The sequence below is a fragment of the Penicillium citrinum genome, assembly GCF_028827155.1.
Source record: "Penicillium citrinum strain IBT 23319 chromosome Unknown utg000009l:1.0-4274883.0:1.0-4276374.0, whole genome shotgun sequence".
Lineage (NCBI taxonomy): Eukaryota > Fungi > Ascomycota > Eurotiomycetes > Eurotiales > Aspergillaceae > Penicillium > Penicillium citrinum.
In genome coordinates, this window is record NW_026622694.1 from 978,325 (window position 1) to 994,412 (window position 16,088).

A 16,088-nucleotide genomic window follows, 5' to 3' on the forward strand; every position below is an offset into this window, starting at 1 on the left:
TAGGCGGAGGTTTCAAGTGTGGATGATCAGGGCCGATCGCCGCAAGCTCATTCGGGAAGTGACGAGCTCTGAATCGAAAGAAGAAAGGAGTATCTTCTGGAAATCGGTAAAATTTTGTTCGGATAATTCCTTTCCATGTCTTCATCAATCAATTGGTTCCTTGTTGGTAGGATCTCTATTAGAGTTTGTAGATGGTGTCGGATTGGACGATAAGGGTTGAACCTCTCCGCATGTATTTATCGGGCCGGTAGCGACGATCTACCCTACTCCTCGTGCCCGATACTACCTTAACTTATCCGCAATACGATCTGGAGAACCAATCCAAATCCATCCTAGCTGAACTGGACGTTAGACGTTTTTTTTATCAGTTTTTACTCAAATTTGAGATTTTCATACCCTACTATGTACATTCTTATGGTCGCCAACGCAATTTGGAGTAAATACAGAACCACGGTCCTCAGGTATTCCTTCAGTCACTATAATCTAAAGCACATAATAGTCCTGCATTTCCGATGATATGTTCCGTTTCTGAATTGATCGACAACATTGCAGTATGGTAGCCAAACTAAGCGAAGATCTTGTTTCACAGCCCCTGAGCCTTGAATGGAGACGCATCTTAACGAAAGCTCCCCCTACAAGGAAGGTCGACAAAATGTCTACGTAGGCTGCTAGATTTTAGCTTCTCAGTAGTCACTCATAAGAAAATTTTATTTTTCAATGATTGGACCAAGTCTCAGCAACGACGACTGGAGCTAGGATCGACGAAAAAAGCCCCATGTTGTATTTGGCAGAGTGGAGGAAAACAGCTTTGGCACCATTCCCACGTTGGAAAGGAACGCACTGTGCATGATTTGCGCGGGTGGTCATACTTTCCCTACTACGGATAGGATCTTCATTCGAAAGGAAAAAAATATACTATGTAAGTGGGCGGCCTTCTTTTACTATTCCCCATGGGCTGAAGAATCGCCGAAGGAATCGAAAACTTGTGGTGAAACCTTTCCTATGGTCTGCTCGTGTAGTGAAACATTTACGTCCACGGGGATCCCGTGACGGGGCTAACGGGAAGGAACAGGATGTTATGAGGGCGAACCTAAATCTATTGAAAATCCTGTGCCGCGTCCTGGGGACTTCAGCTCGGGGAAATGAATCAATTAGGGTCATGCTCATGGGTTGGGTTAATCTGCATGCATCGGGGAGATGGTTGAAAGGAAACTACTCCGTAAGCGTTAGTGTGGCCTACTGTACAGTATGCAGGTCAACTCCTCAGATTTGCTGATACGTCCAGCAATAATACAGTGTACACGGATAATTGATCAGGAATGACGTCTTGAATTTAATGTCGATGGGTCAGTTGCGCCTTTTTTATCATTCAAGCTTAATACCTTATGTCAATTGAGACCAAACAGAAAGCGCAGTTGGTGGCCGAGCACCGACCGAGCGACACGGAGACAGGCCGGCAGATGGAGCCACTAGCTAACGCGTAGTCGGGGAGTTGCTGACCCCCTTTTCTTGGTATACAAAGTTGTGGACAAAGCCGTGATTAAGTTGGAGCACTAACAACAGGTGAGGCAAGAATCTATGTTCATCAAAAGGTGCCATCGATGGTACCAGGACGTGACGGGAAAAACTTGGAAGGCTTGAATGGAGGAATATGCAGGGCTTAGCGGAGTTCATGGAGATGCTTCACCATGAATGGTCTCTTCTTGATCCCGGGATTGCGAAGCACCGAGTTATTGTGTAAGTATCACGTCAACAAAAACCACATGCAGATATACTAACGGCAAGTATTGATGAAGGGAAAAAAGTACAGCACTACCGTCAATGGTTCTTCAAGCCACCTCTACCTCATTCGTGAACCAAATTTCAAGCATATCTTCACCCGAAAGATGAACCAGAGATTCTAATCTATGGAACTATGGCTCAGCAAGACTACCATGTGGCTGAGTAGAGGGGAGAAAACCACTTCCAAGAGAGGGTTCCACCTCGGACATCCGGGACTTGTACATTGGCAGAAAGGATTGTAGTTATGCAGAAAGACCATATCTTTTTGAGACGGCAGAGATGCAGGGAAAACCTTGGATATTGATTGTCCTAAAGCTGTATCGGGTAATTTCTATCAAAATCATCGAGCCTGTAAGGGTGCTTCACCAGAGTCGATCATGGTTTCACTCTTATGACGGCGCCCACTGTGCGATTTACTTCGAATGCAAGGCTCCCAAGAGCCCTGACATCTCATCATCATCCTTCAGATGATCGTTTGTACATCCACCCCGGTAAAAAGTGTAAAGGGAGAAAAGTAGGATGGAAGAATGGAAGTTTATCATTATGTGTGATTGTCATTTAATTAACTTCGTCCTGACGTATGTACTTAAATTTGCGTACAGATATTACCTGGAGAGTCAATAATGCCAAAGCCTATTTAATGATCGAGCAATAGTGTGTGAGCAGCGCCTGGGGGAATGCCAAAAGTGACTGATTTACCGGTGGGGGTTACTAGGGAGAGTAATAGGCAGGTGCCGGTAGAAGCCGCAATATCAACTCGGAATAACTACGGAGGTATCTCTAAGAAGGTTGATCCTCCGAAACCCTGAAAGACAAGATTTGGTGGGTCTCATTTTCTCTTTTTTTCTCCTTCTGGGAACTTGTACTGTATTTGGTAATGAAGCAGCAAATGAAAATTGATTTTGATGATTTCAGAAGGGGCTTTCGGAGAATCGTAGGAATAACTATAGTATAGCCCTTCCTTAATTCGACCCTAGCCTTTTCCTTTTCCTCATAAATTGCATGAGATTGAGTGACAACCTACAGCTAGTTACAGATCTTGAATGTACACTTTCGAATGGGGAATTTTCTTTTTGGGGAGTGTGGAGCTAATGTGGTCCCGGGTATTGGCCGATCAGAGTGGACGATTGGCGGTTGATAACCAGGCAAACGGGCTCGGGTTGGGTCCCGGGGAATGAAGAGGCGAAACATTGGCAAAAGGGAGAGTCCATAAAGGTTAAACTTAGAAGCTCATCTGGATGATACTCATTTCCTCCTTACCGGGTCTGTTTGAATTAAAGGGGTGGTTGATAAATTGATTAAATTAAGTAAACTAGGGAGTCGTAGTTTGTATAGACGTTGGAAGGCTGGGATCCGTTTGCCCTTGGCTCTTACCAAAGTTTCGCTGTGATTGATTGCTGATCACGGTTGAGGATCCACGGTCCCCTTGAACCTGACCTTGCACCCTTGTTGTAATCCATTGTTGCTCTCTCCACTGAGCCAAACATCCAGCTCCTCTTCGAGTTTAGTGGCGTGTCCACAACGGACGTCTTGAACGTGGCAAAATCGCGGAGACGGTGCATTTACATTATCCAGTTAGGAGAATTTACTTTCGCTCTTCTTTCCTGGAGAGGTAAAAAGGGCGATCCGGATAGATCTGTGCCAGCGATATGTTCGGCATTAACACGGGTGTTTTGACATCGTGTGTGGCTGGATACATGTATGCAACTCATTAAGTGGGTAGGTAGGGTTAGAAATCTGCATCCGAACCGTTGAACGAAGGGAGAAAATTCAATCAAAAGAAAAAAAAAGTCTGTTGCTAGAGACTGCGAGGGCTACACTTTCATCCTTGCTCAATGATCTCATTCGTCTTAGAGCTCAGGCCCTTACACTTGCACACTTTTTAAGATATACAGTAAACTACTGTAGACGAAGGGATAATAGAAATATTCTGATTCGTTATGATTCAAAGAAAAAAGAATTATCGGTGGATCAATTGCTACATATAGTACGGAGTAAATTTGAATTGTACGATAATCTCACCACGATGGAAAGATTTCATCCTCATGTTTCATGGATATACGTAGGAAGGGGTGGCAGATGTACCTAGTACAGCCACCCAGCCGCCACGATCGACAGGACCAAACAATCGGTTAATCCTCTCCGCAGGGCAGGACCCTGAGCTTGGACCAATCTCGGAAGGCGGATGAAAGTGTACAAAGCTGAGCATAGCAGCCGGGGTAGCCGCTTAGAAGGATAAGGTCGCAGTGCAGAGTATGATGATACGGTATCGTATGTAGGATTTGCCCTCGCACGGGGGAGGACGAAAAGAGTATCGCACGGATCCTCGTGGGGCGCGGGTGATACTGGATTTGCAGTAGCGCTGGCCAACCTCTCCCAATCAACGTTCAGAACCCTTGCATAGTCAGGCCACCAAGTCAGGTGAGATGCAAGGTGTACTATTGTTAGCTCGGGAGCTGTCCGTTCTTGACTTGTCCACACCTGGTGTACGGAATACGGCGTACGATTGGAATGAACTATGAAAGTTGTCCTAAACGGAGTAGACTAGGTTTACGCCTTGGCTTGATTTGGAAGTATCCGGGGTCTGCAAGTATGAAAATAAGGAGTTGTGTAGCGAAAAGAAGTCTCAAGGCTGTCAAGTCGATCAGTTGATTCTTCTTAAGATCATGATATCCAATACATACGGTATGTACAGAATGGGTCGGGGGGGGTTGGATGACCCAACCTCCCGCAGCCACCCTCGTGTGTTGGTAACTCGAGGGGTATATTGTACGTGCAAGTGCTGCAGGTCAACTTGTGAACAATACATACATACACGTAGCTATGTATGTAAGTGTTTAGTCAGTCATGACACACGCACACGAGGGAGCCTGATGCAGAACTGACTTAGGCGGCCGAGCCGGAGACAAGGGGTAGCCAATAGAGGAGCCTAGGGAGATCCGCGGTGGATCCTGAGCATCTCTGGAGAAGAGGTTGGCACAAAACAGGGTCGTTTTTAGTACGTGACGAAGAGGAGGGGGTTGGCTTGTCTTCAACCCTCCGTTCTAGCACGGGGGTTGGGGATCCTCCCTCCTTCACATCGGATCGACCTCGCAGCAAGGGTTCAAGGTAGTGAGATACAGTAGTCGGCAACTTTACTTTGTAAAATCAACGAGCTACAGAATTCTGTATTATAGTACATACAATCGTGACTTCCTAGGGAGTATCATATTGACTTGAGGTTGGTAAGAGTGGCTGGAGCTAATATCTCACCATCCTTAGATCAGCTAGGGCCTAAGCTAATTATACACACATACTTTCTCTGAGTGGCTTATGAAGGGCGGAAAGTAGAAGCTAGTAAAGCCAAGCCTTTTGATTGGCAGTGGAAACAACGAGAAAAAAAAACCGTCGGAAGTCGGCGTCCGGATTGATTGGGTCTGGGGATGTGTGAGGTTGGTGAGTGACTTGATGGAAGACTGTGCTTTAGCCCCCTCTGCTGCAATGGAGTAAATGAAGTCACCCCTTCGCCGTTGTTTTTTTGCATTGTATAGAAAGAATACGGTATACAACTGGCTCTGTCTATGGTTCTTCCCTACCTACAGCAGCCTTTTTTTTACTTTTCTTAACAAGTTTTATTTTTCTTAAATCCCACACGCCCTTCAAAGTAGGGGTCCACTTTATCTATTCTCGTTCGTGTACGGAGTATACACGGCTCTGTCCGCCAGATCGGAGCGGAGAACTTACCAAGTACATACATCGGGTACCGTTTGTTCCGCTTGTAACGTATTTACTTTTTTTTCTTCTTGATTGAGTTCTTTATCAACCCACGAAAGTACTGAATGTACTTTTTAAAAGTATCGGAGCTAGTTTAATTTGTAAATATCAATTAAGAACGCCCGTAGATAAAATAGAATATCGTTCGACTAGTATTGATGGGTACAATTACTACCGGTCGGACACATCGGAAAATCATGACGCTGATGAGTGGTCACCGGCTCTCCACTGTGGTACATACAACCAGAATCACTTCCGCGTGTTGTTGTACATAGTACAGATGGATGTACATACATAGTGTACTGTACATATGCGCAGAGTACGGAGTGCCGGAGTACATATGTACCATGTACATACTTCCCTAGTTACATACAGGAAGTACATGTGTACGGGGGACATGTGTACTGCGTACTGTAGAAACACATGTCCAATTCCAGTAATACCCAACCACCCAAGGGCAAAGCAGGCTGGTAAGACTCGATCTGGTAGTAAAGTATAACTATAATAGATACACTACACCCTCGCAGCCAATTATTGCGAATATGTTACTGTCCCCGAGACCCTGGACCGTGTCACGACCTCTATTTCCTCCGGAACCAGACGAATACCATGATGATGCCAAGTTTCTGACCCCAAGTTCCCTCGACATCGGTTGCTCTGTGCATCCCCCGCCACGATTGCCCACTAGTCCTCTTAGTGTGACTACTTTGGGGCTAAAGGTGGACACCCCGAGGTTAGAAAATAAAATTCGCCAAAAAAAAGAGAAGAAGACGAGGGAATTGGGGGGACCATCCGAGATGCCCACTTTTATTTTTATTTTTATTCCTCCCCCTTTTTTTTTTTCTTGGTTTTTTATTTTATTTTTCTGATTATAATTATGATTATAATTTTTTTGATTTTATTTTTCCCATTTCCATCTTCAAAAGGGTAAAAGCGTGTAGGAAGGACTATTGTCCCCACTGCTCGCAAGCCCTATACAGTTTAGGCCCAAGTTGCACTCTGACCAGGGCTCCTCTTGACTGCTAATAATAATTTACACTCAATCGTATAATGTACCCTCGTCGCTTTTAACCCTTCTGATTCCTTGCTTCGATCTTGATCTTCTTTCCCCCTCTTCCCTTTCTCCTCCCTTCCTCTATTATTTCCTTCCCCAAGACTCGCTGTTATTATGACATCTTGAAGAGTCCCACATTCGCTCACAATACCCACGTTCGCTCATACGCTCGCTTTTCGCTGCTACGAGAACCACGTTCGCTACGCCAACACAAATCAAAAAGATACTCTTTCATCTGGATTATCAGTAAAAAAGAGTTTATATATCAGAAGAAGTAAAATAAGGTGTTTATCCTTATTTGAACCTTGATCTACCGGAAAAAGGGAAAAAAAAGAAAAAAACGTCTGGTTATATCCCGAATATTCTTAATATTTAATTATCGCAACGCCTTGCGCGCCTATTCGCTGGACGCACCCTTGATTTACAATATTTCCCGTGACAATCGACTTGCAGAGAAAAAGAATATCAAGGTGGAGAAAAAAAAGGACGCAGGAGTCGGAGATTGTAAAGTGACAATCGCCTGTCGTTTGCGCATCTCGACCTTGTCGTGTCTGTAGACATCCGTTTGTCCCGCACCCGCGACAATTTGATCGAATTTATCACCAACGTCGATCGTGATCATCGCCTTTTTGTTTTTGATTATTTCGAATCTAGAAAACTATATGTTCTAGAGTCGTTCATCGCCGCCTTCAAATAACCCAAATCACTCGCTTCTGGGTTTTGTTGTCTCGGCTGAAAGCACCACCTCCCGTGTCTCACTATTCACGAAGAGTATCAAATATCATCTTAAGGTTGGCACCCCACTTCTACTTCCCTTTACCCCCTCCCTTCGCCCACGGTCTCAGTCCCTCCCTCGTGCCTTGCATTGCTTCCTCTTTGGTCTTGTCTGTCGCATCTCCTTGCAGGCAAAGGTCGTGCCCTTTGATCTACGGGACTTCCGGGAGATGACGAGCGTCGTTCGAGCCGCCGGACCATCTTCCCCGTATCCAATATCTCTCGGGGAGTTGTTGTTTGTTATTGACATTAGTCTCTTTTGTCAGGCATCTTCCAATTTGCAAAACTTGCATAATAGGAGGCTTTCACAGCAAATCGGTTTCAATTCTCTCATCTTTGAAACATCCGGTGAGTCTATCTACTACTACTGGTCTATGCATTGACCCAACTCTCTTTCTCTCCCCTCTCCCTTCTTTCTATTATCGATCCAAGGGCTTGAAGAAAGACCAAAAAAGAGAGAGTTCATACTCATTGCTGGAGTAGTTCGCCCCTTCGCTTGAGAAAGAAATCGTTCGGCATCCAATCTGCTTGAACCTCTCCCGAAACCTCTCGGAAAAGGAAAAGAAAGAACGCAAAACCTCACCAGTCCGCGTGTTTCTCGCCCAGTATTTCCTTGGAAAGCTCATTCGCAAGTCTCCCGTCCAATCTCCGCTTCTCTTTTGTTCCAAATAGCGGTGGCTTTTGCATCTGGCCTTATCCTCACATACGACAAGTTTACTTCTGTCTCCTTAGGGCTTTATGAACCTTTGGGCACTAGTATTTCGTGATTTGAGTCTCTATCTGCAGCCAGCCTTCATCTAGTTTCAGCCTTAGTGTACTCTCAATCCTGGATGGTGATTGAGGCACTCTACTGTGAGACTGACAGCAACTTTTCTTCTCGTCACTCGTTCTTGTCTCGGAGAGCCCCTTTCTCGTGTACGCTCGTGGCGACGTACTATCGCTTTTGAGAGAATAAATTCTCAGTCATTCGCTTCTTCAGAGTATTCGGTCTCGTTGCAGTCGCTGCAACACCTTCAAGCTGGCTTACTCGAAGACACACGGTGTTTTGGTGAGAAACCTCCCCTAAACTATCTTGTTGTTGCGTCTCTCTTCTGGATGCCCGCATGTTTTGCCTCTTCTTCCAATTCCCGCTTGATTTTTTGTTTGAAAAATTTAAATCCTCTGCCCTCCTGACTTTCCGGATTGTGTGAGAACCTGCTCGGCTGACTCTGATTTTTCTTTCTTGTGTGTCCAGTTCGACCCGGATTTCCAAACGCCTCTAATTTTAGGAGAGACGTTGGATCTCTCGGATTCTGAAGAGTCACGGTTCGTCGGTGCGTTTTCAGACGGCCTGTGGGCCAAGTCTGAGCCCTTCTTGTCTATGTCTAATTTCCAGAAGCCCGCTGCTGGTGCCGTACTTGGTAAGTGCTTCCATTATCTTTTTTCATTTTGATTGCAGGTGATAGTTGATACTAAGACTGCGCTTCGGATATAGACTACGCTTCCACGCGGTCTTTGCATGATGCTGGCTCATACTCGGCCTATGGCCAGTCGCCATACGTGACAGCCTCCCTTGTTCCCTCCCCGATGGCCGATCAGGCTAGCCAGGCTTCCGATTGTGTTCCTTACCTGCAGAGTAACGAATATGCTAGCTCGTACGACGAGGCTCCCTCTCCCATCATGGGTAACGGATCTCGTCCTTTGCCTGAGATTGTCAGCTATCGTCCTCAACGTGGCTCCGAGGGTACAAGGGTAGCAGTTTACATTCAGTCTCCCTTTGATCTGCACAGCTCCAATTATGGTAGTCTGTCTCTGATTTTTGGCTCAAAGCGGTGCGAATGTATTCCCACCTTCTGCGGGTTCCAAGGGTCCGCCTTCCAGTATTGTCTCTCGGTTGAGGCGCCTCAATTCATGTCGACTGGATCACCTTCTTTAGCGGTTCCGATTCAGCTTGTCTTGGAGTCCCAGGGTGATTGTCCTCCTACGACTTTACAAGTTGGTGTTTATACATATCAGCATGTTCCTCATGCTTCTCCTTCCGCGGACTCTCGCAAGAGAAAACTTTCCACTTACTCAGAAAACCCCGTCTCTGCACCCGCGAAGCGAACAGCTACTGGACCTGTCATTCCCAAGGTTGAGCCCCAAGACAGCTACTCCTACCGTGACAGCCGCTCTGCATCATATTCGCCTTATTTACAGACATTGCCAAACATGAGTGGATTCGTTGCTCCATTCCATGCTGCCTCCTCCCCTCGCACAGCGTCTGTTCATTACTCAACCGTCTCCGCTACACCCCAGCCAACGATCCGTGCTCCATCTCCCCTGACCCCTGGTTGGAGTCCTTCTTTCATGTCTGTTCCATCTGATGGCCGAGCTCCTGGTATGTCTATGGCCCATGGCATGGCACGACACAGGGTACCTTCACCTATGCGCTCCTCCAACCCTACTCTCATCCGTACCTCTACCTTGCAGCAGGCCAATGGCCTTGGTCAAGCTCACTCTTTCAACCCATACGCCATGTATCCCACCAAAGCTATTCTCAAGCTGAACGGTGATCTGGACGGCATGGCTGAGGGTTGGACTGCGGAAGAGAAGGGAGCCCAGCGTCGACTGGTTGAGTTCACAAGGAATCAAACTGGAAGCACCATCCACGCCGATTTCAAGCCTGTGACACCGGAGAAGCGTTCACCCAACAGCATCTGTATTAGCTGCATTAGCTGGGAGGGCAAAAATGAGTGCTTTGTTACTAGCGTTGACACAATCTATCTGCTTGAGTCACTGGTTGGAGTTCGTTTCACTGTCGAGGAGAAGAATCGCATTCGTCGCAACCTGGAAGGCTTCCGTCCCTTGACCGTTTCGAAAGCCAAACAAGATAGCGAGGAGTTCTTCAAGGTTATTATGGGCTTCCCTAACCCTAAGCCTCGCAACATCGAGAAGGATGTCAAAGTCTTCCCCTGGAAGATTCTGAGCCATGCCCTGAAGAAGATCATTGGGAAATACGTGAGTATAATTCGACCCGATAGCATGTCGTTTGATTGATATTGAAGTTTAACATGTATTTTTTCTCTTAAGTCTGCTAGTTACTCCTCCACCGCAGGTGCTCTGCCTACACCGATCACAAACTACGCCAGCCATGGAACAGGGTCTGACTCCGGAACTGAGCCTCACACTGCTACTTCTCCTCGATCAGTGTCTGATTCCGGCCCAGCCAACAATTACGCTCACGCTATGGGCGCACCGGTATATACCCAAGCTGAGCATCCGTCTTTGACAGCGGCTCCCGAACTCCGATCGATTATCCCTGCTCATACTCAGCCGTATACTTCCGTTGGCGCATACTCCTACCCGGCAGTCTGTCAGCCTCAGCATGCCCACAGTCTGGTTGCTCCGACCCCCCCGGTCGGCATGGGACATCCATGGCTTGCCTGCTGCGGGCCCTCCCAGCACTGCAGCTCCAGCTAATGCATGCTACAACTTCATGGATCCTGTGTATCCGATGCATGACTCTGCGCATAGTCAATGATCGGTCCGTTTGGAACTTTTGATCCGATCTGTGTCTTTTGCTTGCTTTTTTGTTTGCTTTTTTTTATCTTTCTATTTTTATATTTCCCCCTCTTGCTCCGTTGATACACGATTCTCCTTCTTGTCACTCCTTGATACCATGCCCAGAATCGACGCCGGAGAGGTAGATTGTCAGACAGAAGCTCGTTCTCCCGTCTACTTTCTTTTTTTCCTGCAGTCAACCTATTTACGATTTGAACGTCTCTCCTTACCACAACTTCACGCCTGGATGCCCCTCACCCAAACATATTTTGCTTTTTTTTCGACACGGTTTGAGACCTGTTACTTCCTGCATATTCTTAGACGGTGTCTTGTTCATTCCTTTTTTACTGGGTTGCATCCTCCATTGCCGGGCATTTTGGGCTTTACTCTCCTTTTACACTACACATCTGGGCTACTGTATGATTATTCGGCATAGCATTGGGCGCTGCTGTCATTCCTTTGAGCATTCGCAGGACGGATTTGGGATAGATTTATTGATTTGGGAAATTGGAGGTGAACCGGCCAGCTTGGAGAGCTGGTCTTTGTTCTCTCCTGGCGCATCAGGGGATACTGTCTTCGAGATTAAGTCACATTTGTGTCTTGCTTTTGGAGGCTATTATTTCCCCTGTCTGGAACTTATTGGGAGTTTTTTTTTTCTCTTCTTGTCTTTTTGTTTTTGAGCTGAGGGTTTGTTTCTTGTTATTTACTGCATTGTCCTGGAGTTTGGGGAGAGATGGGCTGCTTCTGCGCCCCTTTGTATCTTGATTTTACTTCATATAGTTCAAACCGGTTAATTTCCTCCATCCTAAATATCTTCACTTCCAGCAAATATTTGTACGTATTTCGCGCAAATACCGAGTCTTCTTGTGGTGAACTATTTCAATCAATGTACATAGATGGACCCACTCAGCACATTCCTCCACGGCAATCATTGTTGAATGTACGACAGTCGGATCTCGCTGTGTAACTCGATGTCAAATATTCGACACGTCCAATAAAACAAGACCAAATGAATTCCACCCTATTATCGTTGGATTCAATCAATCGCATCCCTACGACCATTCAAATTAACACTTTGATCCTCCAAAGCCATCCTGTATACTTCGTCGCATACCCTAATTTCACCCACATAAGCCGCTGACTCAGCGCTATCTTATCAAACCAACTCACGTGACTCCGCGGGGCGAAATCGGCGAAAAAGGCGGATTCCAATTGATTGACTCATTCGGGTCTTTGACTTCAATCTCAACTGCATTCTTCTCCTATTTGCATTGGCTTGTTCAAAAGTCTCTGGGTTTCACGGCAAATTCCGTGTTGTCTCTGTATCTTCATTTTAGGTCACCATTGACCATTTCCTTCACCTCTTCGCCGTATCCCACTTTCTTGCCCCGCGTTTTTACCACTACACATCCCCAATATGGAGCATATCAAGCAAACATTTGCCAAGTGCAAAGAGCAAAAGCGTGCCGCCCTGGTAGCCTATATTACCGCTGGTTACCCAACTGTAGAGGAGGCCGTTGATATTCTGCTGGGTCTCGAGAACGGTGGTGCTGGTACGTGCAATGATTCCTCAAGTGGCGGGGCAATAAGCATTGTAGGCTAACGACTTATTTTAACAATTATAGATATCATCGAACTCGGAATCCCCTTCACTGACCCTATTGCCGATGGACCTACAATCCAAACAGCCAACACCAAGGCCCTCGAGAATGGCGTTACTGTCACAACAGTGCTGCAGATGGTCCGCGATGCTCGTAGCCGCGGCTTGAAGACCCCTATCATGCTCATGGGTTACTACAACCCTGTTCTTCGCTATGGTGATGAGCGTATGCTAAAGGACTGCAAGGAGGCTGGTGTCAATGGTTTCATCATGGTTGACCTTCCTCCCGAGGAGGCCGTTCGCTTCCGTGACCTCTGTGCTAGCAACGGGTATGTTCCAGTCTAACTGAGAAAATCCGCTCATAACGAATACTAACATCTTTGCCAGTCTTTCATACGTTCCCCTCATTGCCCCCGCCACCTCAGACTCTCGCATGAAGCTTCTCTGCAAGATCGCCGATTCTTTCATCTACGTCGTCTCGCGTATGGGTGTCACTGGTGCTACCGGAAAGCTGAGCGCGAACGTTCCCGAGCTCCTCGCTCGTGTCCACGAATACTCCGGCAATGTCCCGGCTGCTCTTGGATTCGGTGTCAGCACTCGTGAGCACTTCCTCTCTGTCCAGGAAGCTGCTGAGGGTTGTGTGATTGGTAGTCAGATTATCACTGTTGTTGGCCAAGCGCCCGCTGGCCAGGCTGCTAAGGCTGCTGAGGAGTATTTGTCCAGCGTTACTGGCCGTAAACTTGAGCGTGATGCTCAAGGTACTCTTACTCGCGAGGTCAAGGTCCTCGAGGCTATTGAGAAGGCTCTGCCCACCGGCGAGACTGCCCCTACCAAGGTTATCACTGATGCCGACACTCCCTCCGGCCCTGGCTTGGGTGACCAGTTGGAGGCCCTGAACGTCACTAAGGACCCATCCGCTCAGCCCTCTCGCTTCGGCGAGTTCGGTGGTCAGTACGTTCCCGAGTCACTGATGGACTGCTTGGCCGAACTTGAGCGTGGCTTCGACCAGGCCCGCAATGACCCTGAGTTCTGGAAGGAGTTCCGCTCTTACTACCCTTACATGGGACGTCCCAGTAGCCTCCACCTGGCTCAGCGTTTGACTGACCACGTTGGTGGAGCTAACATCTGGCTTAAGCGTGAGGATCTCAACCACACCGGTAGCCACAAGATCAACAATGCCCTGGGACAGATTCTCATTGCCCGTCGCTTGGGCAAGACTCAAATTATTGCCGAGACTGGTGCTGGTCAGCACGGTGTTGCTACTGCTACCGTCTGTGCTAAGTTCGGCATGAAGTGCACTGTTTACATGGGCGCGGAGGATGTGCGTCGACAGGCCCTCAATGTCTTCCGTATGAAACTTCTTGGTGCTTCGGTCGTTGCTGTCGATGCTGGCAGCCGTACCCTGCGTGATGCTGTGAACGAGGCTCTTCGTGCCTGGGTTGTCGAGCTCGACACCACTCACTACATTATCGGTTCTGCCATTGGCCCCCACCCCTTCCCTACCATTGTCCGTACCTTCCAGTCCGTTATTGGTGACGAGACCAAGGAGCAGATGAAGGCTGAGATTGGCAAGCTTCCTGACGCTGTTGTTGCTTGCGTTGGTGGTGGTAGCAATGCTGTCGGCATGTTCTACCCTTTCTCCAACGATCCTAGCGTTAAGCTTGTTGGTGTCGAGGCTGGTGGTGACGGTGTTGATACCGCTCGTCACTCTGCTACTCTTTCTGGAGGCTCTAAGGGTGTCCTTCACGGTGTTCGCACTTACGTCCTGCAGAACGAGCACGGTCAAATCTCCGAGACTCACTCTATCTCCGCTGGTTTGGACTACCCCGGTGTCGGTCCTGAACTGAGTGCCTGGAAGGACTCTGACCGTGCCACCTTCATCGCTGCCGATGATGCCCAGGCTCTGTCTGGATTCCGCGCTCTTGCTCAGCACGAGGGTATCATTCCTGCCCTCGAGTCTTCCCACGCCGTTTACGGCGTCATGCAACTTGCCAAGTCCATGAAGAAGGGCGAGAACGTCGTTCTCAACCTTAGTGGACGTGGTGACAAGGATGTCCAGAGTGTTGCCGATGAGCTTCCCCGCCTAGGCCCTAAGATTGGCTGGGATCTGCGCTTCTAAAAGAAAATACTTTTTTATTTTGTTTTTCTTTCACCCTATCCTCTCCTTATCCATTATAGATAAGCGATCTTTCAACTCCCCGTCATTGGGATTTGTAATCTGTGTCTAGTTGTCACAGGTCATCTCATATTATCTTCCTTGGCCCACCATTGGTTTTCGGATTCTAGATGTTTATACGCACGGTGCTTAAAAAAGCGGGTCATTTCTGGACTATTCTCGGCTTTCTGCTTGTTTTCAAGATACGATTTCATTTTATACAGAATTATATACTTTGAATGATATCCTTCTATCCTAAGTGGTATTTGCTCATTTAAGGCTAGTCAGACTTCTACGAGACTTACTCACTGATTGAAATAGCCAAGGTGAGGTGCAATTTGAGTATCTAACCTTCTATCCTCGCATATCCAAGAAAAGACAAAATATAGTAAATAACTTGAAAGAATAATATTCACACTAGCTGGGCAAGAAAATCACTCGCTCAGAAAGATACCGTTTCTAAGCCTATAGTGGTCTATAGTTGTAAACAACGTATTAACGAACATGAATCCAAATCCAACAACAAAATCCAAAATTATATTAACGCTCCAAGACCTACATAGAAAATAACAACAAACCCAGAAAGATTTACAGCTTGAGCCTGCAGTTTCGGAACTTTCGCAGGTCAAAGCTATTATCATAACCAAATTAACGTCGACGAGCAACATTATCATCAGCATGATCCCGGAGTATCTCGCCTTTTCCAGCAGCCGCAAGCCAATCTGACAATCGTACCGGAGGCCCAACTTGATCAGGGTACTCGGCGTGAAATTCAGATAATAGTTGTGGTTGCTCTCGAAGTTCCCTTGCATCATGCCATCTCTGATCTGCAGGAAGACCCCTCCACTTCACTCGATATTTTAGTTTCTTTCCATAGAGACGCGATCTTAGAACTGCTTCGATGACTGGTCCGCTTTCTTCTTCTTCTTCTTCCTCCTCCTCCGCCTCCTCTTCTGGCTCTTCAAGTGCATTCAATTCCTGTTGTTGGAAATAGCTCTGTTCCGGTGACATGGGTTCTTGCTTTGGGGTAGGCCAAGTGTCGGCGTTGTGCCATAGAGGGATAGAATGAATGGGTACAGAGGGAGGGCTTGTATAGTTTGATGTTGAAGGGACGAACGGAGAATTTAAGACAGATTCGCCTGAAAAAATAGGAAGACGATTCGTAGTATGTGCAGGGTGGAAAGTAGGGGGAGACTGGACAGGTGTAGCTTCTGATATAGCTGGGGAAGTATTGCCTGGGGGAGATGGTGGAAATTTGTGTAAGACAACAGGTGATCCAGAGCGAGACCTGGACGAGGATGAAGATGAAGATGAAGAATGCGACGAATCAGGCGATGAAGGAGGAGAAGGAGTAGGAGTAGCTCGGCCAGAAATACTCGGAGAAGAGAAAGGTGAAGGAGAAAGCGAGCGAGACAATGAATTCTCGGAAGAGGAAAACAGCCAGTAAA

At 47.1% G+C, this 16,088-nt stretch overlaps 2 protein-coding genes across 2 annotated transcripts; both read left to right on the top strand.

The window, feature by feature from the left end:
- Positions 1-8,193: 8,193 nt before the first annotated feature.
- Positions 8,194-10,804, top strand: medA (transcriptional regulator medA; the record flags this gene model as incomplete). Its single annotated transcript, XM_056648741.1, has 5 exons — positions 8,194-8,286; positions 8,343-8,411; positions 8,598-8,763; positions 8,838-10,342; positions 10,415-10,804. The coding sequence occupies 5 exons, from the start codon at positions 8,194-8,196 to the stop codon at positions 10,802-10,804; spliced, it is 2,223 nt and encodes a 740-aa protein (XP_056495872.1).
- A 1,498-nt stretch (positions 10,805-12,302) lies between these two features.
- On the top strand, positions 12,303-14,604 carry trpB (tryptophan synthase TRP5; the record flags this gene model as incomplete). The annotated part of the gene is made up of 3 exons (XM_056648742.1): positions 12,303-12,438; positions 12,511-12,814; positions 12,873-14,604. 3 exons carry the CDS (start codon positions 12,303-12,305, stop codon positions 14,602-14,604), a joined length of 2,172 nt encoding a protein of 723 aa, XP_056495873.1.
- Between the last annotated feature and the right edge of the window lie 1,484 nt (positions 14,605-16,088).